We start from the raw sequence: 24,486 nt of genomic DNA, 5'->3' as shown, positions 1-24,486 counted from the left end.
GAAAAATGGAGCTGGAGGAATCATGCTTCCTGACTTCACACTATACTACAAAGCTACAGTAATCAAGACAGTATGGTACTGGCACAAAAATAAATATATAGATCAATGGAACAGGATAGAGAGCCCAGAGATAAACCCACGCACATATGGTCACCTTATCTTTGATAAAGGAGGCAAGAATATACAATGGAGAAAAGACAGCCTCTTCAATAAGTGGTGCTGGGAGAACTGGACAGCTACATGTAAAAGAATGAAATTAGAACACTCCCTAACATCATACACAAAAACAAACTCAAAATGGATTAAAGACCTAAACGTAAGGCCAGACACTATCAAACTCTTAGAGGAAAACATAGGCAGAACAATCTATGATATGAATCACAGCAAGGTCCTTTTTGACCCACCTCCTAGACAAATGGAAATAAAACCAAAAATAAACAAATGGGACCTAATGAAACTTAAAAGCTTTTGCACAGCAAAGGAAACCATAAACAAGACAAAAAGACAACCCTCAGAATGGGAGAAAATATTTACAAATGAAGCAACTGACAAAGGATTAATCTCCAAAATATACAAGCAGCTCATGCAGCTCAATATCAAAAAAACAACCCAATCCAAAAATGGGCAGAAGACCTAAATAGACATTTCTCCAAAGAAGATATACAGATTGCCAACAAACACATGAAAGGATGCTCAACATCACTAATCATTAGAGAAATGCAAATCAAAACTACAATGAGGTATCACCTCACACCAGTCAGAATGGCCATCATCAAAAACGCTGCAAACAATAAATGGCTGGATAGGGTGTGGAGAAAAGGGAACCCTCTTGCACTGTTGGTGGGAATGTAAATTGGTACAGCCACTATGGAGAACAGTATGGAGGTTCCTTAAAAAAACAAAAATAAAGCTACCATATGACCCAGCAATCCCACTACTGGGCATATACCCTGAGAAAACCATAATTCAAAAAGAGTCATGTACCACAATGTTCATTGCAGCTCTATTTACGATAGCCAGGACATGGAAGCAACTTAAGTGTCCATCAACAGATGAATGGATAAAGAAGATATGGCACATATATACAATGGAATATTACTCAGCCATAAAAAGAAACGAAATTGAGTTATTTGTAATGAGGTGGATGGACTTAGAGTTGGTCATACAGAGTGAAGTAAGTCAGAAAGAGAAAAACAAATACTGTATGCTAACACATATATATGGAATCCAGAAAAAAAGAAATGGTTCTGAAGAACCTAGGGGCAGGGCAGGAATAAAGACGCAGACATAGAGAATGGACTTGAGGACACAGGGAGGGGGAAGGGTAAGCTAGGATGAAGTGAGAGAGTGGCATTGACGTATAAACACTACCAAATGTAAAATAGATAGCTAGTGGGAAGCAGCCACATAGCACAGGGAGATCAGCTCGGTACTTTGTGACCACCTAGAGGGGTGGGATAGGGAGGGTGGGAGGGAGATGCAAGAGGGAGGGGATATGGGGATATATGTGTATGTATAGCTGATTCCCTTTGTTATAAAGCAGAAACTAACACACCATTATAAAGCAATTATACTGCAATAAAGATGTTGGAAAAAAAAAAAAGAATCTGCCTCCAATGCAGGAGACACGTGTTTGAGCCCTGGTCCGGGAAGATCCCACATGCTGCAGAGCAATTAAGCCTGTGCGCCACAACTACTGAGCCTTTGCTCTGGAGCCCGCGTGCTCCAACTACTGGAGCCCGCGCACCTAGAGCCCATGCTCTGCAACAAGAGAAGCCACCGCAATGAGAAGCCTACTCGCTGTAACTAGAGAAAGCCTGCGTGCAGCAACGAAGACCCAACGTAGCCAATAATAATAAATTTATTAAAAAAAAAAACTATAGGTGATTTGCTTAAGAGACCATACATACACAAGATGTATTTGTGTGTTTCTGCTCCATAGGCTTTTGGTAAAAATTCAACAGTCTTTGAACATCTGCTATGCTCAAGTCATCTTGGGGTTTACAAAGCTGAATGAAACGTGGTCCTTCACGTTTGAGCCTTGGTGTGTTATCTTAAATGGAAGCAGCTGCTTTTTAACAAGAGGGTAACAACCCTAGTTTCATATCAGAAGTACCTGCTGAGCTTGTTAAAAATACATCTGCCCAGGCCCCAGCTCTTAGCTTAGGGAAATTCTGATAATAGTCAGGGCCCATGATGCCTGCAGTTTTAACAACAAGCTCCCCACATGAATCTGATATACAAACCAGGATGAAGAAACACTGCTTTAAGCTAAGAAAGGACTAACTGCAGGAGTTTAGCCACAAGTAAACCAGGAGGATGCCCTTGAAATCTACAAAGTGAGCAGCTGGCTAAAGTCGTTTATAAGGGTGTTTCTATTTCCACTCCTTCAGAATAGTTACAGTCTGAAGAGCATCCTGTAGAACAGGGTTGGGCCCAATCTTCTCTGTAAAACACCTGGAACAAGAGTGCTGTAGAGGAATAAGATAACTACAGCCAAAGACCATCTTCAAAGTCTTCGCAAACACTCTGTTCTTATTTGTATCTCACACAAAATATGATTATTTGTGTAAATTTTCTCTTTACTAGATTGGAAAGTATTCCAGAGCAAGAGCTCTCTTCTTTCTTTCTCTAGTGAAGGAACACAGTAACCCACACATAATAGCTGTTTGACAGGTGTTTGTTTTGAATTCTTCTCATCCAAATCCTGGGGTCTGACCAGGATATATTTGCATATATCCATAGTGGATATTTATAAATATCCATAAAAGTATATATTTGTTTATAAAACATTTCAGTCGCACAAAAGAATACGTAACATACATACTGAAGAAAGAACAATAATAAAACAAGCACCTATGGACCCACATCCCAGTTTATGACATAGGACATTGCCAATACCCTTGAGGTCTCCTGTTGAACTAGAGCCTATCGAACAGCTCCTGAAATTTAAATCGGAATGCGTGCATTCAATCATTGACTGATTGGCTCATTCATTCATTAGCCAAATGTGCCTACTAAGTGTCAGAATCGATGTAGACGAGGTAGTTATTTCTTCTGTTGGAGTGGGAGAGGGGGTTCAAAAGTGACATAAACTCTTTCCACAAGTGTACAGATTGTTTTTGCTGCAAGCGGCCCTAACCCCGCCTGGCCCTCCAGAGCGGCGTGGTTTCTGAGTGTGGACACTTTGAGCAGAAACTACTGGTCCCGGCAGTCCACGGGGCGAATGGGCGGAGCCGGGGCGGGGGCGGGGGCCGGGCGAGAGGGGGCATTGTGTCGGGAGCGCGAGGCTGCATTTGTCTGCTCGAGGTGCTGGCAGAGCGAGCGTCGTGCTCGCCGGCGTTGAGCTGGAAGTGTCAGCGGCGGCCACGGTCCAGGCGGAAGACTGAGTCGGAGCAACCACGCGCCCGCTGGCCGCTATTACTGGCAGGGGGCGGCGTGCCAGCGAAGCAACATGCAGATAGGCGCCCGGCGCCCTGACGACCCCTCCCGAGGAAAGGAGGCCGGGGCGGCGCTGGGGCGGCGGGGAGCATGAGGGAGGCCGGGGGGCGGCTTGGCTCGGAGCGCTGCTAGAGAGCGGCGCGCGCTGCACACTCGCCGGGGCGCAGCGGAGGGCGGGGAGCCGGGCAGGTCGCGCCAGCGCTGGAAGCCGGCCGCCGGGAGCTGTTCTGATTTCCGACGCGGACGCAAGGGGCCCGGAGCAGCCCCTGCCCCCGGTGTGCAGCCAACATGGGCAACGCCGGGAGCATGGATTCACAGCAAACCGATTTCAGGGCGCACAACGTGCCTTTGAAGCTGCCGATGCCCGAGCCAGGTGAACTGGAGGAGCGATTTGCCATCGTGCTGGTGAGTGCGCGGCGGCGGCCGGGAGCAGGGCCCCGGGGCTCCGACCAGGCGGTGCAGCTGACCCCAGCCCCCTCCCCTTTTCCCGGCGCCGGGAGCGAGCCTCCTGTCCCAAGGGGGAGGCTCCCACCTCGCCCATTGTGGCCTCCCCCGCCTCCTCTCCGCCCTCCTCCGAGCCCCCCGCGCTCGGCCTTCTCTGCGTCCCGGGATGGGGCCGGGGGCTCGGGGCTGGCTGCCTGGCGGGTCGGCCCCGAACCCATTGTCTGGCGGGAGAGGCACCTCGCAGCGCGTGTGCCCGGGAGGTGTGGCGTGGGCGTGAAGGGAAGGTGGCGCGGGCCGGGGAGGAGGGGGCGGCGAGCCGCTGAGGCTTTTTGTTTAAGAAAAAAAAATTCGCGCAAACCCCGAGTCCTCGAGGACGTCCAGCGGGCGCCCAGCCCGGGTCCTGAGGGGTGCGGGGCAGATGGGCGCATGTGGCCGGTCAGGGGTGCCGCGCCGCGCTGCGCTGTGCGGGAAGGCGAACTTGGAGGCGGACGTCGCGGCTTGGCCGAGGGGAGCTCCCCCAAAAGGGAAAGAGAAGGAAACCCGCGCGTGGCGGTGCGGCACCCTCGTCCCTAAGCGAGGAGGGGGACATCAGGCGAGAGAGAAGCTTCGTCTCGGCGCGTTCCTTTTGGTCTTAAATGTTAAGACCACAAAAATGTGCAGTTTTGCGGGGACGTGTTGCGAGCTGACCTGACTCCAGGGGCGACCCCTCCCCTCCCTTCCCCCAGCACACCCAGCCAAGTCTGACTCCCGAAATCCGCTTCTCCTAGCTTTCCAGCTTCGCAAATCTGAGACATTGAAGACTCCCTTCTTTCTCCCTTTCCTGCTGGGACTAAGTTTCTGGGCCCTTCCCAGCCAGAGCCTGTCAGTGCTGTGAGCTTAGGAGGGTGTGGTGGCCTCCCCCGTCGACCCAGCCAGAGTCTGTACTGCAGTTGGTCCCCAGACTTCGATTTTTAGTGTCCTAGCCTCTTTCAAGCGGTGTTGGGAGGGAAACAGGCAAGATTGGAAGCGTTCCTAATACTTACACTTGTAAGTGTACACTTGTAGCCTCTTCCTAGCTAGTAATCTCTACATTCTACAGTGCTAGGCAGCAAGAGAAACTTGTGCTGAAGTCAGTCGAATTCTGCATCTGTGTGCGGGTTTTGGGCATGTAACCTGACAACTTTGGGAATCGACCAGAGTCTGAACACTGGGACGTTTAAATTGCCTTTCCTCAGGCCTTTAAAAGGGGCTGGTTTGATATGGGGAGTAATGTTCTGGGTGGCAGATTCGCTTTGTGCTCTGTGGAAGAAGAGGCCACAAGCTTTTTCACACCACCTGGAAACTCTGGTGTGGCAGTCGGGAGATAGATGAGGCTGCCTGTCTTGCTTTGCATGGTCTGTGATCTCCCGCAGCTGCTCCCACTGTTGTGCAGAATGAGACACTCTGAAATGAAACAGCATAGGCTTAATTACTTCTCAAGGCAGCCTGGGTGCATACTTGACCTGTCTTTATAGGGACAAACCTTTTTAATTCAAAATCCTCTTCCTACCGGGCAACATAGTTCTTACCTCGTAGCTCTGGGTTTTCTGTGTTTCCATCCATGCTGTGCTGGTGTGTGTGTGTCTGTGTGTGTGTACACTTGAAGTGGGAGGGCCAGTGACACAGGAAAACCAGATAATAACAATAATGCAATTAAATTCTCAACTGGGATAGCACGTTTTGCATGAGCTTTCAGTTACCCTGCTGATTAGTGACACATGGTATGAATTACTCTTTAGAAAAAAAAAGTCCCATCCTTAACATGGTGGGTTTGTGTTACTATTAAGTCTAGAAGTCACAAATTCAGTACGTAGAAATTCATGATTGTATATCACAAGCTCTTTGGGGCAGTGGTTGGTCGTGTGGCTACTTTTACTCTACTGTGTCACCCAAGTACTGGATGCGGTTCCTTTCTTAATTGCTTAGAATATTTTAAACCTTTCAAAACAAATAAACAACAAAACCAAAAAATACCAGGCTGACCTTTTTTGGATTAAAACAAAGCTTTTGGGAAAGTCTCAGCTTGGGGGCCCTCTTGTTAGGGATGCACTTGGACGATTGACTTGGTGTTTCATGTAACACTCCCTGGTCAGCTCCAGCTGCTCTTTGGAGTAAGCTGTAAGAGGAGTTAAAAGGAATCATCTTTATGGGCTGATAGAAGTACAGAGTTATGGTGACTTTTCTTGTGGTCAGTTTTTTTCTAAAGTTGTACATGAAAAGCTCTCAACTGTGCTTTTCTTCATGAATTGCTTAAGAAATAGATCAAACCATTTAATTCTGAAGATCAAGCTTGAAGGACAGATTATAGGTGGTAACGTTTAAAGTGTATATATATATATATATACATATATATATATATATATATGGAGAAATTCTCTGCCCTGAGACAATGGGAATCCTGTGGGCATTATTGATACTAGTTTCATTTCCTGTATGATACAGATCATATAAGTGTTTGGGGAGGAAAACAGGATAGTAATACTGTACAAGAAAGTATACAAGCACCTCATTGTAAATATGGCTTACATCAATAATTGGGCCATTTCAGGAATGGAAAATAATTCCTCTCACCTCACCAAGCTCTAGATTATATAAAGCATTGGGGAAGAGTAAATAAAAATTTAAATGACAGAAGTCCATCTATTTCTGGAAAATCTTGAGATGAAACTTACTCAGTGACTGTCCCCCACCACCCCCATCGGTCCACATGAGTTAAACCGTATGTATCTAAAAAATTAGTGGGCATGAATGGAAGGATGAGAGAGTAAAAGATTGCTGAATAAAGCCCGCGTGCAGCAATGAAGACCCAATGCAGCCCAAAATACATAAATAAAATAAATAAAAAAAAAAAAAGATCAGTGGAGGGGGGATAGACTTTAAAAAAAGGTTTTTTTAAGTAGGAAAGAAAATGAGATTTTTGAGTAGAGATTTGAGTTACTGAACTTCCTGTAATTAATGACTAGTAAAAATTGGATCCAAATCTTAGGAGTTTCATTCTCCTGAGGAGTCTTCTCCCTCCCTGAACTTGTCTTCAGCATCATTACAATAGTAACTATAAAACTTATATTTAAGGGAAAAGATTACTGACTCCTTGTATACACTTAACTATTTGCATCCTTGGACCTGCCTGTCAGGTAGAGCTATAAGGTGATATACCTTGGTGTGTGTAGGATGTTTCTGTTACACTCTTCCATGGAAGTGTTTCATAAATTATAAATTCAATCATCTGCTTCAATCTTTGTTCCTTTAAGTTGTATATATTTTGTGTATTTTACAAGTAATATTTGTCCGTGTTTTTTGGGTCCCACACATTTATAATTATCTAAGTGGCTCTCCATTGTATATGTTAAATATTGTCTAATTGTTGGGAATACACACACACACACACATACTCCCATGTCCTTTATTCTTTTTTTTTTTTTTTTTTTTTTTGCGGTACGCGGGCCTCTCACTGTTGTGGTCTCTCCCGTTGCGGAGCGCAGGCTCAGCGGCCATGGCTCACGGACCCAGCCGCTCCGCGGCATGTGGGATCCTCCCGGACCGGGGCACGAACCCGCGTCCCCTGCATCGGCAGGCGGACTCTCAACCACTGTGCCACCAGGAAAGCCCCATGTCGTTTATTCTTAAAGATGATGCTATGAAGGTGATTTTGGGTGTGGTGAACAATTGATGGTCTTTGTCCAAGAATACCTCTTTGGACGTTAGATGCTCTGTATATTGTTCACTAATTTTTGGCTTGCAGTCACTGTTTACAATTTAAAATGTAAGCCCCTCAATCCCGTTGTCAAGGAGCTGTCCTAAGGATCCTTTCTGAGTTTCAGAGGAAGATAATTGTAAGCCCCCCATCCTGGCTGCCATATCTGTGTGATAGCAGATGTCAGGCTGCTCTGCAAACAGATTAAAAAAGATTAGGAAGTGATGGTTTAGGGCCAGTAGTATCTTATGTTTAACACCAGGAACTACTTTCGTGTTTGATTAATTTGAGTCAGTTTCCTTTACAGTTTTTTTTTCTTGCCCTGAGGTTGAATGTAGTCACTGTACTTAGGAAAAAGTGGGAACATTTTCTGAGCATCTACTATGAGTATGCCCTATGCTTCCATGTTCTCATTTAATCCTCACAGTAACTCCAGCTATCAGTAACATTATAGATGAGGAAATAAAGATTCCCTAAGTTGCCTCAGGCCATGCAGTTATTAGATAACCAGTCTAGGGTTTTTAGCCAGATTTGGAGATCTCCTCCCCTACCCCCCACCCGCCCCCATTATATTATGCTTCCTTAGGCTTAGAACTGGAAAGAAAGACTGAAAGAAAAAAAAAGGTCTGGAACTAGCAATAAAGCTGTTAAAAAAAAAATCTAAATGTGGTAAGTGCAAGTTTCAAACTATAAAGCTGGCAGAAATTTCTTCGAAGCGACCCAAGTGCACTGTACTGTTTCTCTTTAGTTGACATCTGTTTTGGCATCTTCGCTGTGCTGTTCTATTTTCAGGCATGGAGTTAAATATTGATTTGGTCCAAAAGTGTACTCTTCAGTTTTTCCTTTCAAGGCAGTCTTGAACTACCTTGGTTGGGAAGTCCAGGTTTTCCACATCAGAGGGGAGAGACAACCCGTCTTATAGTACACAAGCTCCAAATGTAATTACTTTGAAAAGGACGAGGAAGGTCAAGTTTTAACATTTAAATCTATTTCCCTCTGCAAGGGGTTGTTCCCTTTCAACCATTTCCAAGGAGAGCCTTTGCCATGAAGTCTGCTGAGCAGTTGGATGGGTAGGTGTGTAGTGAGGCCATCATCAGATGCATGCTGATTTGTTTTCTCACTTTTCTCCAGCTGAGAGGGAAGGGAGATGGAGAAGGGGGATGGATGGAGTGTTGCGCTTTGAGCTGTTACAGTCTCATCTAGGCAGTAACCCCTGAGTTGTTTTATTCTCCAGAGTGGGAATATGTGCTTAGGGCGGTGCCTTTCATCATTATCAGGGTGCATTTCTCCCCTAATAATACCAATAAAAAGTGTGAAGATACATTTGGGTATTTAGGATATAAGATGATCAAAGGCTGTTCTCTGAATTGCAAATGCTTGGCTCCATTGAGAGACAGGCAGCCCTGTAAACAGATGAGATGCGGGGGAGAGAAGGTATGCATGGCCTTAAGTGATAAGAATTACTTTCACTTGTGGCCTTTCATTTAGCAAACAGCATTGACTCCAGGAGCAGGAGACCTAGTTTCTAGAATCATAATCTGCATCAACTTGGGCAACTCTTTCCTGTGATCCTCGGTTTTCTTCCTCTGTAAATGGGAATACAGTTTGATAGAACTGTTAGGATAGTCATGAGATTTTTGAAATCATAGCACTTGGAAGTGTAAAACTTCTGGAACGTGATATATTGTGAGCCATTAGCCGACTTCTCATTTTGAAGATGTTTTGTGTAGAAAAGTATGTAGCTATATTCTGTCTGATCTAGAGAGTAGAATTTCCAGGGTCAGTGACTGAAAGTCGCATAAGCATAAGGAAAAGTGTTCTAATATTCAGAGTTGTCAAAAAATGGAGACTGAGCTTTCCGTTAGAGTTGCTTAGACAGAAGTTGTATGAAAAATGCTGATAATTGGAAGGTCTTTCTAAGCCCAGGCTCCAGCAAGTTCATGGCTTGCACGGTGCCTTTCTTGAGGTGAGTCTGCCACATGCAGGTTTTGGAAAAAGAGTTAAAGCACCTGAGAATGGGGAAGGGTCTACTTGGAGGCTCCTCCTGGGCTCAAAGAAGAGAAAAAGTAGTGTAGGCTCATGCTTGTTCTGGAAATTTATTCGACTTTACAAAAACTGTTGCCTGAAGGGCTTGGTCTTCATGAACTGTGCTCTTCTTTTCATCCTTAGGGCTTGGGGAATAAGGACAAGGTGAAGTGGGCTCCCTGGCCCTTGTATCTGAGCAAGTAACACACAAACAAGTGGCTAATTAAAGAGGCACTGATTCCAGAAGACACTCTCTCCATTGCAAGAGAGCAGTGGTACCTGGACTCCTCTTAGAAACAAGGCAGTGAATCCCTATAAAAGAACAGACTGGAATTGCTTAGAAGGGAGGGTGGGTTCCCAGCTGTGCAGCTGCTTGGTGGACCCGCTCTTGCAGAGTGGCTCTTCCACTCTACAGTGGGGGACCTTTCCTACCTTCCTCCATTGCAGGAAGGATATCTGTAGACTTCGGGGACCTGGTTTCTGTAGACAGGCTCATGCACCTTCTTGGTTCTCACCTACTTGAACACTGCAGGCAGAGGTAACTCATCTCTTGTCTTCCCTTTAAGATGGTGTCTGCTCAGACTGCAGGGTGATCTTCCCTCCCCAGTCACTGCATCCTCTTCTCCAACACCCCTTACCGCCTCCCCCGACCCCATCCTTTCAGCACAACACCAAGGACTATGCAGTTTCTGGTGTATACAATTTGGAAGGGATGTCTAGGGAAGAGCTGGTAGGTCAGAGAGCTGTTTCATGAACTGTGATTCAACCGAGGCCCACAAATGTGGACCAGGATGGCTCAGAATCCCTAAATTGGGAAACACTAACTCCCTACTTGGAGGTATGGTGGTATATGTTGTAAACAGATAGCAGTGCACTTTCTTTTCACACTCTTAAAAAACTGACCAAGGAAACATGACCAGTGGCATCAGAGCTCATGGTCTGGCCCCTTATCACAAACTTTTTATAGTTTCTAGGGCACAGCAAAGCTGTTCCCCTGGTCACATCTTCAGCATTCTTGCGCCGCCTGGAACTGACTTCAGTGACTCTTATTTCACATGTAACCTTAGTCCACTTTTGTTCTTTGCTGAAGAAGCTTTGTTGCATTGATAAGCTGCTGCATCCATCACCACAGAAGCTGAAAACTTTGAGGTGTTTACACCTTGCTATCGCAGGGGTAATCTCCCTTGATTGACTTCCATATGGTAGATGGTACGCCTGGCCTGGTTTATCCTAAAAACTGGTTGGCTTTGGGAAAGGTGTCAAGTCGTTCACACTTTGGCCCCTTGCCCGGTACTGGTCAGTCACCTACCTCAGGTCCTGCCTTGAGTTGAGGATTTGCTCAGGAACCTGCCTTCTCTTTTGTTTTTCTTTTTCCCGTGGAAGTTTGGCTGAGCACTTTATTCAGGTAGGTGACGAAGGGATTGACAGGCTAAAGAGGTGCTTCTCAAACTGGGCTGCATATCAGCATCACCTGGAACCCTCAAAAACAGATGTTTGGGTCCCACTCCCAGGGATTCTGATAAGTTTGTCTGGAGTGTGACCTGGGCATCAGGATATTTTAAGGCTCCTTAGGAGATGTGAGCAAGCAGCCATGATTCAGAAGCCACGTGCTAGAGCAGTTTTTCCCCTTTCCCTACCTGCCCCAAAGACCAAGCATAAGAGTTAAAACCACAGGGCTTCCCTGGTGGCGCAGTGGTTGAGAGTCTGCCTGCCGATGCAGGGGACACGGGTTCGTGCCCCGGTCCGGGAAGATCCCACATGCCGCGGAGCAGCTGGGCCTGTGAGCCATGGCCGCTGAGCCTGCGCGTCTGGAGCCTGTTGCTCCTCAGCGGGAGAGGCCACAACAGTGAGAGGCCCGCGTACCGCAAAAAAAAAAAAAAAAAGAGTTAAAACCACAGCAAAAATTTAGAGAAATTAAGCAAAGTTGAGAAGGGTTAAAAAAAAAAAAAAAAAAAAAAAGCTCTTAAAGACATTTGATCCAACCAAAAGCACCAAGATGAGAAATACGGAAGAGATGGATCAAAGCCTGTTGAATGTTAGATTTATTTAACTATGCATTTAAGAAATGACCATAATGAAAATTTGCAGAGGAAATTCTACATATTATAGCTAAAGAGTGATCAGTGACCCTGAAGTGTACTTCTGGGGCAGAACAATCAATAAATCACTTGTATTTTTGCTTAGGCCTCTATTCTCAAGCCTAACTGTTTGTTGGTTCAGTGCAGGCCTTTTGCTTTGATCTCTGGTTTTACCACTTACAAAGACTCATGAGCTTGGCTTCCCCGAGTGAAATTCAAATACACTTGTGAAATGTAAACAACATTCATTTATTAAGAATCCTATAATCAAGGCAAATTGGCATGCTTATATGAGCAATTAGCTTTGAGAATAGAAAGATAAATAGGTTGCTAGGTCAAGAATGAGCTGCTTGTTCTCAGTGCAAGACTCTGGTTATTCCTTTAAGAGTTATAAGCAAATAGACATTCCCCTTATTCATAATCTTTAACATTTGTGGTTTGGGGTTAGAGGAACAGCGTATGTGGTTTTCTGAACAGAGAGGATAGCAGCAATTGTCTCATTTTCGTCTAGAAATATAAATCTTTCCAAGAAATGTAGGTAGTTGGTTTATGAGCAGATGAAACTTTCTAGTAATTGGGACAGGGCAAAAGAAGGCATGGATTTAGATGGGAATATTAAAGAATAATGGAGTTTTACTTTGGTGGGGAAGGTTAAGAAGATGACTTTTACAGTGGCAGAAAGATTGAAAATAATCTCATCTGCCTTCAGCGAACAATGATCTTGTGTGTGTGTGTGTGTGTGTGTGTGTGTGTGTGTGTGTATAGAAGGAAGCCTTAGGATAACTAATAGTAGGAGAAGTTGGATAGAACATGATTGGACTTGCACCATGGCAACATTGCTCTGTGAGTTCAGTACCACTAAATGTCTTATTTGTGAAAGCTGGGGAACCTGCATGGAAAGGTGATGAATCATGTGAATAGCTTTGTAGGTCCCTTTGAGTTCTGGCCCTCTCAGTCCCCAGTATGGTCAGCCTTATGGTTCTTCTAAGGAAGCTTTTCCTCTTTAGTGACAATGTTGACTAATTAGGATTCTTTATCCCCAAGGATTTCTGCCTGATGAACCTAGGAAGCCAATTCAGTCCAGATGTCTTGGGACTAGGATGCTATAAACTTGGAAGTGGTGATTCCCCAGGCCTAACACAAAATCATGATTCTGTTGCCAACTAATCAGGCCATCTAGATGCAAACCTAGAGAGACCATTTAGAACTGTGTGGCCTCCTGGGTTTGTGGAACCATTCAGCCTGCCAGTGTTCAGCTGCTTCAGTGTCCTTTCACTGCAAAAGTTTTGAGTCTCGGGATAGGCATTTATTTGGATTAGAAATCTTCAGATCACCTGTGAATTTACCAGGTCGTGGTCTTCATTTAATGGAGTAATTCTTTAACATTAGACATCTATATTTTCTTTCACCAATGATTGTCAGAAGTTCCCTTAATTTTTCTATCGATAATGGAGAAATTAAAAAATTCCTCTTTTTGTTGTTCTCTGGGATGATATCTCCTAATCATCCTTAAAGTTGTTTTAATTGACAAATAATATACAAACAGAAATGGGCCCGTATCGTAAGTGTACAGCCTGATGGACTCTCACAGCCTGAACACACTGCTGTAACCAGCCCTGAGTTCAGGAATCGGAATCTCAGTCTCCCTGTTTTTCTTTAAACATGGGTTCACTTGGCTCCTTGCCTCCCCAGCTGCACTTACTTTCCAAGTGGCCCGACTTACGTGGAAGAAAATAGGCCACAGGATTGTGCCTTGTGGTCTGATTCTAAATGATTCTAACCGTGAGGTTTCCACCACTTCCTTCCAGAGATTTCCTCAGTCCGAGGAGGCCTAACCGTTAGGAAATATTGACATTACAGCAGGATACCGCTGCTTTTAGTTACATCATCATTGATAACCCTAATGGTATTTTTTTTGTATTTGTAGAGTATCTCTGTTTTTCATAATAGTGAGAAGAACATATTTTGATTTGTATTCCTAGAATAAAGCATGAAGCAGGGAGAGATTTCCACAGTTGACAATGAGCATCGGCCCTTTTGCGTTTCAGTACTTGGCATTGGGCATAGGTTTTGTGTATTCCCTTTTACACCTAAGTTTCAGCCTTTAGGTTTTGTCACCTTGATGATTCTTTTGAAATATTAAAAAGTATAAGATTGGGCTTCCCTGGTGGCGCAGTGGTTGAGAGTCCGCCTGCCGACGCAGGGGACGCGGGTTCATGCCCCGGTCTGGGAAGATCCCACATGCTGCAGAGCAGCTGGGCCCGTGAGCCGTGGCCGCTGAGCCTGCGCGTCTGGAGCGTGTGCTCCGCAACGGGAGAGGCCACAACAGTGAGAGGACCACGTACCACAAAACAACAACAACAACAAAAAAAAGTTTGCCAAGCCCTTGTCTAAAAGTATATATGTACTATATGAAAAAGGATTAAGAATATGGAAAAATAAAGTTGATTTTAAAAAATAATAAAAATAAAAAGTATAAGATTGTAAATTTCATCTTCTGGTTCCATTGTCCCATCAAAGTCCTGTTACATTACTGCAGATGTCGATCCAGTTTGAGAGGCTCTTTGGCTGTGTTTGTTGTTAATGGTTTACCTTCCATTGTCTCCTCTGTAGCTTCTGTACACCCCCCTACCCTCCACCCGCTTTCTCATTGAAGCCGTCCACAGTCTGGCCAGACCCATCTTCTTTTCTGTTTCCTTCCTATGCCCAGACGTGGAGATTGCTTTATCTCTGTCCACAGAGCAGGCTTGTACTTGCCCTCCACTATGCCTTTTCTCACGTGATTCTCTTACATATGATGTGCTCTCTTGGTTTCTCTGCTTATTGAACTTATATCCAGCCTTCAAGGCTCTTCTGAAATCCCACTTTTTTCTTGTGTCCTTGCAGACCCGCATCAGCTTGGGGGAGGTGGGGAAAACGACTCTTCTTTGATCTCTTTATAGTATGAATTATTTCTCTTACTCATGAGGCCCTGGATTAAATATCACCTTGTGGGAGGTGTGACTGTAAAATAAGGGGATGCTTTTATGTATCGCTTTGTAGTCACTCCTTACACTGTCAGCCATCTGTTTTGTCCCTGTTTTATTTGCCAGTTTGCACTGTGGGCTCCTGCAAGGTAAGGATCACACCTTAAAGGCCCTGGAAGCTTCTCCTTATCCAGCACAGTGCTTGGCCCAGGGACGATCTTAGTAGAGAATTAATGACTTGATCAGAGAATGGTGCCCCCTGAAACAGGCCCGGGAATTGAGTAGCTGCTCCAAGAACCTATCTAACTGGCCATTCTGGGCTGACTGTGAATTGCACATAGCTTGCCTTTGTGTTGAAATGACACTTTGTCGCAGTTTGCCACTCACCTTGGTATTCCCCCTATCACTTGACTTTAGTAGGTGCCCAAGAACACTAAGCATTCAGAGATGATAAGTTGGAATCGTGCTATTGCCTGACTCCTTATGGAGAACTGGTGAATTAGGAGAAGAGGGGGAGGGCAGTAGAAGTGGCCAAAGGAAATTCGTGGTTTTTCACTGTCACTAGGCCAGATTGGTGCGTCATGATGTGCTGTCATCAAGTGAGTGAGTGGTAGCGCTGTACCATGGGACTCTAGAGTAAAACATCCTTCATGACAGTCCCTTTGTTATTGGGAGTGAGGCAGGTTTCAGCGAACAGCATTCCTTATTTTGGCATTTTAGTGCTTTGCTGTTTGCAAAGTGCTTGCAAATGATCTTTTGTGATTCTAAGAGTTCTTAATAAATGAGGCAAATAGGGTCTGAAGGTATGTGGCTTGAAGTTACAGAAGAAGGTGGTGAGGTTGGTGAGCCCATCCTAGGTCCTCGGTCACTAAAACTCCAGGGACATTCCAGTGTCAAATAAGACACTGTTCATGTTTTCTGTGCTTTATAAGCATTATCTTTGCTCTTGGCCACCCTCGGAGGAAGATACTATCTTCCTTTTCCAAATGAGGCGGTGGGGCTCAGAGGGGTAAGGTAGCTGCTCCCAAAGTATGGAGGCAGGATTTGAATCCTGGCCTGTCCGATGAGAGAACTCACTTGTTTCTTCTGCACTGTGTATACTTTCAAGTTATAAGATGTCATTAAATGTTGGCTTTTTGTTCTTTGTTCTTCATGTACCCTCTAGACTAAATTCATTCACACAATGACTGTCCATTGTGAGTATTGCATCAGTATAGTGATAGATGTACCAAACTCTGAGGGTTCAGAGAGAAAGTGTCATTTGTGTATTTTGAGTGTTCAGAAACAGCTTCCTTGGAATAGGAAGTAGAGCGATGCCAGCTTGGTCCCAGTCACTGCTAGACTGCACATTTTATTCTATATTGTACAGTTTTACTCACTTGTCACTGCTTAACAAGGGCTTATACTTTAATCAAACAGTCCAGAAATGTTTATCTAGCAGTTACTATGTGCCAGGCAGTGTCATGGGCACTGGAGGATGTGGTGCTGCATGAGGCCCACCAGTCACCTGCCCTCGAGGAGCTTACATTCCAGCGGTGGGAGGGAGTCGGGTTGGGGGGGGAGGCGGAGCCAGACATGAAATGGACCTGGATTTCCAACGCTGGCAAGTGCTGTGAGGAGAATAAAATAGGACAGTGTGAGGTGATGGCTCTCATTTAAGATCTGAGTGATGGTGAGCAGGCAGGTAAGAGCCCTCAAGCAGGAGTAACCAGGGCTTGATTTGTTTCTCCCCTGCTGGGCCAGGATGGGATTCCTTGGTCCCCGGAGCAACTGAAGGGAACAGCAAGGGGGATGTCCTCAGCCCCGAAGGCTTCAGACTTCACCTCTGGGGAAGGCTGGAGGAGGCTGGGACCAGGGGTGCAGGAGTCTGTTTCCTTTGTCATAGCAGAGCTGTTTCTTGTAAGTGACTCTGTGTAGTCACATCTCTGCCACTTGTTGAATTCAAAAGATTTTTAGCAAATTGCAGTCTTGTCGCTGTTCTGGACCCGTGAGACATCCAGTTGGGGAATGGAGTATTTGATTAGTGTAGCAGTGCCCTTCTAAGTAAAGGCTCTCTGAAGGCATCCAGTACTTGGAATGCCCTTTTTATCTACTTGAAGCCATTGGTTGAAAAGACACTTCTTTGTTATAACTGCTACTAGCTTGTTGCTCAGATCGTTCCCCTTTTTCTTTCTTTCCTTAATTTTTTTTTTTAATTTTAAGGGGCATATGGGAATTTTATATAGAGGTTTGAATCCGAGGTTAAGGATAAGATAAAAGTTGGTTTAGATAAAATTATCCCTGAAGTCCCTTAAGTTGCTCACAAAGGTGCAGTATGCACAATTCTGGATGAACAACCCTGGAAAGTAAGTCTTAGGCGTGTTAAAGTTTAAAAACCTCTGAGCTTGACTAAAGGAGCAGCCACAGAAGAAAAGTCTCTGTGCAGATGTCAGGATATCCCGACCATTTGGCTCTCAAACCTCCAGCAGTGACCGGAAAATGGGTGGGAACACTACCTTCTTCTTGCCTTAGATTTACTCCATTCAGTATCACATTAAGCCTTTTAATACATATCACTGAATTTGTTTCTTGCGAGGATGTAAAGGCAGGCCTCGAGTTAAATGTGGGTTGGATGCACAGACAGCAGTAGTAACAGTAGAGGTCACTTACTGTGCATTTCTTTAATCATTTCCGTAAACACGAAAGGTGACTCAGGACACCTGAAAGGTAGGGATCGTCCCTGTTTCATCTAAGAGAAACTCAGGATTCCAGAAGTGTAAAGGAGCTTGCCTCAGGACACACATTTCTAGGAGGTACTGGAGCTGAAAATCAAACTTTACTGACTCTAAAGCTATGCACCTAACACACTGTTTTGACTCTCAGCTAGGAAAACACAATACAAATATGATACGTATAAACATAGTGGTTCAGAGTAAATTGAAAGCCCTGTGAGGATAAGTTCAGTAACTTTTCAGGCTCTTTTAATTTTGTTCATATATACCCAGAACCAACAGTAACTATATGTCCTTCCAAAAAAAAAAAAAAATTGAAGATAAAATAAGAACTGGATGAATAAGCCACTGTCCACTGTTGAAATAGTAGAGGCCAACCAAGTAAGCTTGTGATCAAATTGGCTTTTTCTAATAACAGTTGTCCTCTGAAGGCTTTCTGAAGGCTCTCTTTCAGACAACTGTCTCTGAACCTTTGTTTTTTTTAAAAAAATGTCCCTAGTAAAATGGCTGTGTTGTTACAGCTTGAAGGCTGTGGAATAAGCCTTTTGATCAGCCCTCAGTGATAACCCACAGACTTGGACTTCCTTGTGAGGGAACAACCTTATTATCTTGTATTGGTAGGCTTTATGTTGGGGGGTTGCTTATTTTTAATAAACGGAGCCCATGCAATCCCATTCATTCGTTCAACAAATGTTTTGTTTGGGTGTGTGCTCTAAGCCAGGCACTGTTAAGATGCTGGGACACAAAGGTGCATGAAACATCATCTCTGCCTTTGAGGATTAACTGCCGAGTGGGAGAGATAGGCAAGAAAATGAAAATAATAGCCTTTTTAAAAAGCATTTATCATATACGTATGTGCTATGTATATAATGGGCTATAGAAGGGTATGTTAAGGTTAGTCTTGTAACGTTTCAGGTAAGCTGATAAATCTTGACAAGTTAATTAATATGGCCCAAAGTCGTAATTCATAAAGTACAGACAAAATGAATTCTGTTCTGTGCCTGAATGCTTAAAGATTCAGGTGTGTGTAAGCGTGCCAACCACTTGGAAGAATCTGGTAAAAAGTCCTAATTCCCAGGGACAACCTTTAAGGTGGTAGAGGATTCTACTCTGAAGAGCAATAGACTAGGAGTCTTCCTCCTCTCGGTTGCAAGTGTTGGAAACCAAGGAAATGTCCACTACACTCGCTTTGCTAGAAAGTTGGCAGCCTTCTCTATAAAGCTTATCGTAGGAAGGGATGACATTGGACCATCAGGACCTAGAATTGGGCATTTAACTGAACTGTTAAAAAAAAAGGCTTAGTTTAAAAAGCGCTTGTTTCCGAGCATAGGCTCTGGGATGAGACCTGAGTTGGAATCAGGATTTTGCTGCTTACTGGTTGGGTGACCTTTCTAAGCCTGGGTAGACACGCATGTTGTATGAGCTCCAGACCTACCTCTTTGGATTGTTGTGAATATTAAGTGATATTGCTTAGTCCGGTAAAGTTGTGGCCCTCAGGGACACACTTCTCAAAAAGTGGTGGCTCTGATTACTTTGTACCCTTTTAATCTGCCTTTATTAAAGCCCTGACTTGAGGGGCTAGGCTGTGGACTCTAACAGGGCTCCTGTGAATCTCACAGATAACTTTAGTGAAATCCTTATCAGCCACAAATGTGAAGAGCACCTGGAATTGAACTGATGATGGCTTACGTTGGCTTTTCCGCCTTAGATTGCACTTACTGACCTTCTTTCACAAATGAATGTTTCCAAAGGTCTGCTCCATTGGTGTGCAGCCTCTGCTTGGGTGTTTTATCCTGACTCCTGTATGTTTTGTCCTATCTAGGAAAAAAAAGCCTGTTGTTTCAGGGCATTGGATTGTTCCATTTCAGAGCCAGTGGAGGTGTTAGCATCTTCATAATTGGGGCAGAGGACCAACATGCAGTGTACTATAGTGTGACCACTAGGCAGCTAGTTCAGATGAGAAGATATGTTCAAGATCGTGACCATCTGGGCCTTGAAGAAACTGCAGTTGATGTTTTGAAGGCTCCAGCTTCAATCTGGGATGGATGGAGTCATTCAGACTTTATTCTGATTCCAGTAGTGGCAAAAAAAAGGATTTGTGTAACTTGTGTAGATGGCCTTCTGTTTGAGATAAGAGCATTGTCCAATAAAAGTTGTGTCCTTGTTTCAAATCGAGAATACAGTGCCACCTGACTCCATCTAGGAAACAAAGTTGTAAGTCATTACGCGTTGCATTACCCCCGTAACCCCTTGCTGTATTTTTTCTCTAGAAGGTTCCTTATTATCTATTTGATTATCTATTATCTACACAGTAAATCTTGCTGAATCAGACAGAGCTTATGAAACTGAGGCCAGTCCCAAACCAGATCAATATACTACCACCATCCTGGAATGAGAGCCTAGAATTTTCTGAAGATGCTTTTACACATTTTTCTTTCTTCCTCGCTTTCCAGTGAGGAAAATTGCTCTTTTTCTCTCAGCTGATAAATGTCACTTTTGCCCTAAATTTTATAGTGGTATTCTACTTTTTAAAGTTACTGAGATAAAAGAATATTTGAAAGAACTGTCAGACTAGTATGATAACATTGTCTGTGTTCCCAGACCCTTGAGGGTTCTTAAGTCTCGTGGGCTGAAGCTATGTGCGTATTTTTCTTGGTGGCCTATTTCCATATCAAATAGGCTTAAGTTTTGGATTTTAGTAATGAAAGTATGAACCCAATCTGTCAGGCTTCTTATGCCATTTATTGTAGCCCTTAGTCAGCTTAGGATTGCATGAAAGGAAGTAATAAGCCAACTTTAAGAAGGTCCAGATGAAAAGGATTATAACATGGTACAAAAATATTAGCATGCCCGGCCTAGCCATGTGACTCATTCCTTTTCGAGTATCCACTTTGACAGCTTTTTTGAATTATGCATCAGTCACCATGTTGGTATTTTTGGCAGAGTGCTAGACTTTAGCCTAAGGTTCGTAATGGTAACTGCCAAAAGTGAACAAAGAGGAAAATTATAAATGAAACATAATAGCATCACAAACGTTTATTTTTTTCTTGAGCAGAAACAAAATTGGGAGTTAGATGATGTCTTGTCCATCACCCCCCAAGAAAACCACTGCTTTATCCCAATGAAAATAAGACTCTGATGGGTCATCCCCAGTCTTTGGCTATTGCAACTGTGCTTCTTATGATAGTTTCCATTCAAGAGTTTTCCTTCCCAGGTCCTCTCCCCTACGCTAGGAATCATTCTTTTAGGGCTTAAGGTTTTTCTCCTGATGTCCTGGTGACTAAGCTTGCTTTGGGATTGTTCCACCCTGGACTGCATGTCGTCCTTCTGGGAAGAAACTCCGTGCACTTCAAAGGAGCAGCAGATACACAGGGTGTATCCAGAAATAAAACTCTGACCCTTTGTCTCTCTCCTTTTCATCTCTGTCTCTTACAGGCATCCTTTCCTTCTGTGCAAACAGACCCTTGTAATCGTTGTCGTCTATCCTGCTGTTAAGTGGTTTGCATCACTGCTCCAAATATGTGCTGCAGTTTCATGCAGAAATCTCCTTCCACGCAGTTTAATGCTGTGCGGTGCATGTGTACTTTGCAGCATGTGTACTTCACTATGAGAAATAGTCCAAATGGGTATGTTCTTAATGAAATAGTCCCAACATTACTGAATAGTAGGATGAAATACCCAAAGACATAAAGAAATACAGTCCAAGCTTCTCTCTCCTCATCTCCTTCCTTCCCTCTTCAGAGGACACATACCGTGAATTGGCATGTGTCCTTCCTATGCACATTTGGCAAAAATAAATTCCAGTTGTTTGAATTTATGGAAATGGTATCATAACCCATGTGTCCTTTTGAATCTTTATGCATTTGGTTGGAGAAGTATTCATGTTGATGCATGTAGCTCTAGGTCAATTAACTTTTGAGTCATATTCATTGAATGAATGTACCATAAATTATTTACTGTTGGTCCTCCTTATTCGGGGATTCTAGATTTAAAAGTTTGCCTATTTGATAAACATTTATAATCCCAAAGTCAGCACTGTGGCACTTTTGTGGTCATTCATGGATCACAGGGTGGTGAAAAATTTGAGTCACCCGATGAGCAATTTCCCTGCTGAGGTTGAACAGTTGACGTTCTGCTTCTTGTTTTTGCTGTCTGTCTGCAAGTGTCCTTTCGAGTTCTGTTTAGTGCCACGTTTTTCACATTTTTGTGTGTTTTGTTGGTGATTTTGCTGTGTAAAATGTCCTCCAACCGGAGTGCTGGTGTTCCTGGTCTAGTGTTCCTGAGCACAAGCAGACTGAAGTGTGCTTATGGAGAAAGTATGCTTGTTGGATAAGCTCTGTTCAGTCATGACTTAGAGAGCTGTTGGGTTGAGTTCAATGGTAATGAATCAACAATATATATTACGGTAACTTTAAACAGAAACGCATGTAACAGTTTTATGTATTGATGTGACCAGAGGCTCACAGAAACCTAACCAGTGGTAGGACAGAAACCTAACCCCCTGTAGGATGTACAGGGGACCATCTTGGCTTCAGTACTGAATTTCCAATTCATCTTTGATTTTGGTGGGAGGAATTCTTAATATCCTGCTATTTTTATCACCATTTCCAAAGCCCTTGAATAGTTTTGGAAGAAGGGGAAAACTTGTGGAGTCTGTTTGACCTTGTTTATTTGCTCAAGTGAGAATTTCACTCCTTCTACAAGAGTTGCAATGATAATTTTTACCACTGTTTGAGGGCTTTCTATGGGCCAAGCCCTCTGTGAGTGCTCCATGTGTATTTCTGAGAATAATCCTGTGGTATTTTAATAATTTACCTAATAAATGATTGAGCATGATTTGAACTAGGCACTCTTGTCTCCACAGCACACATTCAGCTATTCTGCTATGTACGCTCTTGGTGAAGATGGAGGGTTAGGGGTGAGGATGGAGTAGGCCTGGAGTAGATATTACTTAGGAAGGTGCCATCCCGCAATAACAAGCTGCAGGCGGTGAACCCAAAGGACTGCTTATTGAAAAGGAATGCCACTATTTGTGTTAATTTCTCATTATCAGTAAGAAGAAGCTGCAACTAACGCATAGTGAAGGGGGTTCTATAAGCCACCAATAGCATCACCATTCTTCAGAGAGATCTCACTTGTTCCTAGGAAGGCAAATGAACTGAATGAGATTCAGTTCACAGTAAGGTGAATGAGAACAACTGATGTCATTTCTTAGAATCAGTGACTTTTTTCTTATTAATAAATCATCTATACGTTATCTTCTAGAAGTAAATGTTCATGGCCGACTCTGAAAGAGTTAAGTTTATTCTTTGAATCATTGTCTTTCTAACTTTTGACTGCAACTGAAGCTACAATACATTTTACATTCATGACCTAATATATACAAGTTCTATAAATCCAAATAAAAAAACAGTTCCATAAAAGAATACTTATCTTTACTAAATAGATTGTACTCCAGTTTTTATACCACTCTATTCTTTTGAAACATGGTTGTCTTATTTTAGATGGAAAAGATCTGTTATGTGATAATTAAATTCCAGAAATCGTTTGTAATACAATACTGAAGCAACCTGGTCAGGTATCATTTAACCTCCTTACCTCATTAAAGCCCACACCGAAGAAATTGTTTGCTCTTCAGATTTGATCTTTAGTCTCTTCCTTAGGTCCTTGATGAGTTGCCAATATCTATTCCTTGTGGTTATGCTGAGATTGGAAACATTTGCTTTATAAAATTTTTGACTGCATAATAAACAGTGGAGAAGAATTAAGACTCAAGAGGCTATTGAGAAGAGCCCTTAATTTTAGCAGGTATGTTAATGTCTTTGGATCTATAGCCTCATTTTTTTCCCCTAGAAATACATGTCTCTGGAAAATACTGTACTTACAAAGTAAAAGAAACAGTTTTTATTCTGATAACTTCTGATATATGTCTCCTAGTTTTGCATATGTGATGGGAATCTGGATAATGATAACACAGTTGTGCACATTTTTGTTTGAAATTTAGCTTGATATCTTCAACTTAATTTTAAGTCAGTGAAATGCTTCCCCTAAAATAAAAATGAAAAACCAAAATCACATGTCAGCCTTTTGGGGTGTCTGTGCTGAATTGTTTGTAGGTGATTTCTGGAGCTATATTTTTTGTTTTCTTTCAAGTATGCTTTTAAAGTTTCTGATAACTTTATAGATAATTGTCCTCATTTATTACGTCTGTGTTGCTATTCACATCTGCTCCTCTTGACTTCAGTAGGAAAATATATCATAATGGAAGGTGCTTTGATATTTTGTTTCTCTATGCCTAAATTTTACATTTGTAGATCTCACAAGGTAGCACCATTCTCAAAAAATCATTACCTTTCCTGGGTTTCTGTTTCACAGTTTAACTATGGGGGCTGGAGACTTAAACCCAGGGATTTTAATCCCAGCTATGCCAGCCACATCCCTAACATCTCCTGTATTTAATTTAACTTCATCATCTGCAAGCAGAAATATATACTGCTCTTAGCATCTCAGAGCATTGATGTGGGATAAATTTTGCAAAGAGCTCGGGTAGAAGGAAATTCTTTTATATGCAATCAAGTGGAGAGAGGAATTACATTCAAAGTCTTGTTACTGTAACATTATCAAATAGAACATAACAGTTTACATTCAATGTGAATGCTAAACACGTTTAAAAGTAATTTTTTTCTACTAATGCAAATAATACATTCTCATGTGGAAGATTAGGAAATGCAGTTTATAAACCAATATAAACATTTCTAATTCCATTGCCCAGAGATAAGCACTATTAACTACTTCGGTGTGTATTGTTCCAGTATGGTTTGTTTTCTTGTGTGCATCCACATCGTGAACATCTTTTCTTTACTTAGAATTTCTGTGTGCTTGCAAACTGTTACAGTGCTAGGCATTTCACAGTTTATTTAACTAGTTGCTTATTGTTTGAGTCTCAGGACGGTCTGTCTCTGTCTCTCTTAAATTCCACTCATTGTATGGTATGTGATGAATATCCATGTAGCTGAGTCTGGGCATACATTCTAAATCATTTCCTTAGGATGATGTTGAATACAGTTTAAAGAGGCAGTTCAGAGTGTTAAAAATAAAAGGGGCATTAG

General features: G+C 43.1%; 1 protein-coding gene across 5 annotated transcripts in view; it reads left to right on the top strand.

The window, feature by feature from the left end:
- The first annotated feature begins 3,317 nt into the window (after window positions 1–3,317).
- Window positions 3,318–24,486, top strand: part of FMNL2 (formin like 2) — a 303,560-nt gene continuing 282,391 nt past the window's right edge. For all 5 annotated transcript variants that reach the window (XR_011246546.1, XM_060016798.1, XM_060016802.1 and 2 more), the window contains exon 1: window positions 3,318–3,846. Coding sequence is in view for 4 of the 5 variants with exons in the window: in XM_060016798.1 (XP_059872781.1) it covers window positions 3,730–3,846 (117 nt within the window). In the remaining variant the exon portion in view is untranslated. The remainder of the gene's footprint in view (window positions 3,847–24,486) is intronic.

The sequence above is a fragment of the Delphinus delphis genome, chromosome 7, assembly GCF_949987515.2.
Source record: "Delphinus delphis chromosome 7, mDelDel1.2, whole genome shotgun sequence".
Taxonomy (NCBI): Eukaryota; Metazoa; Chordata; class Mammalia; order Artiodactyla; family Delphinidae; genus Delphinus; species Delphinus delphis.
The sequence above is the reverse complement of the archived record's forward strand: the minus strand, read 5'-3'. Positions and strand labels throughout refer to the sequence as shown.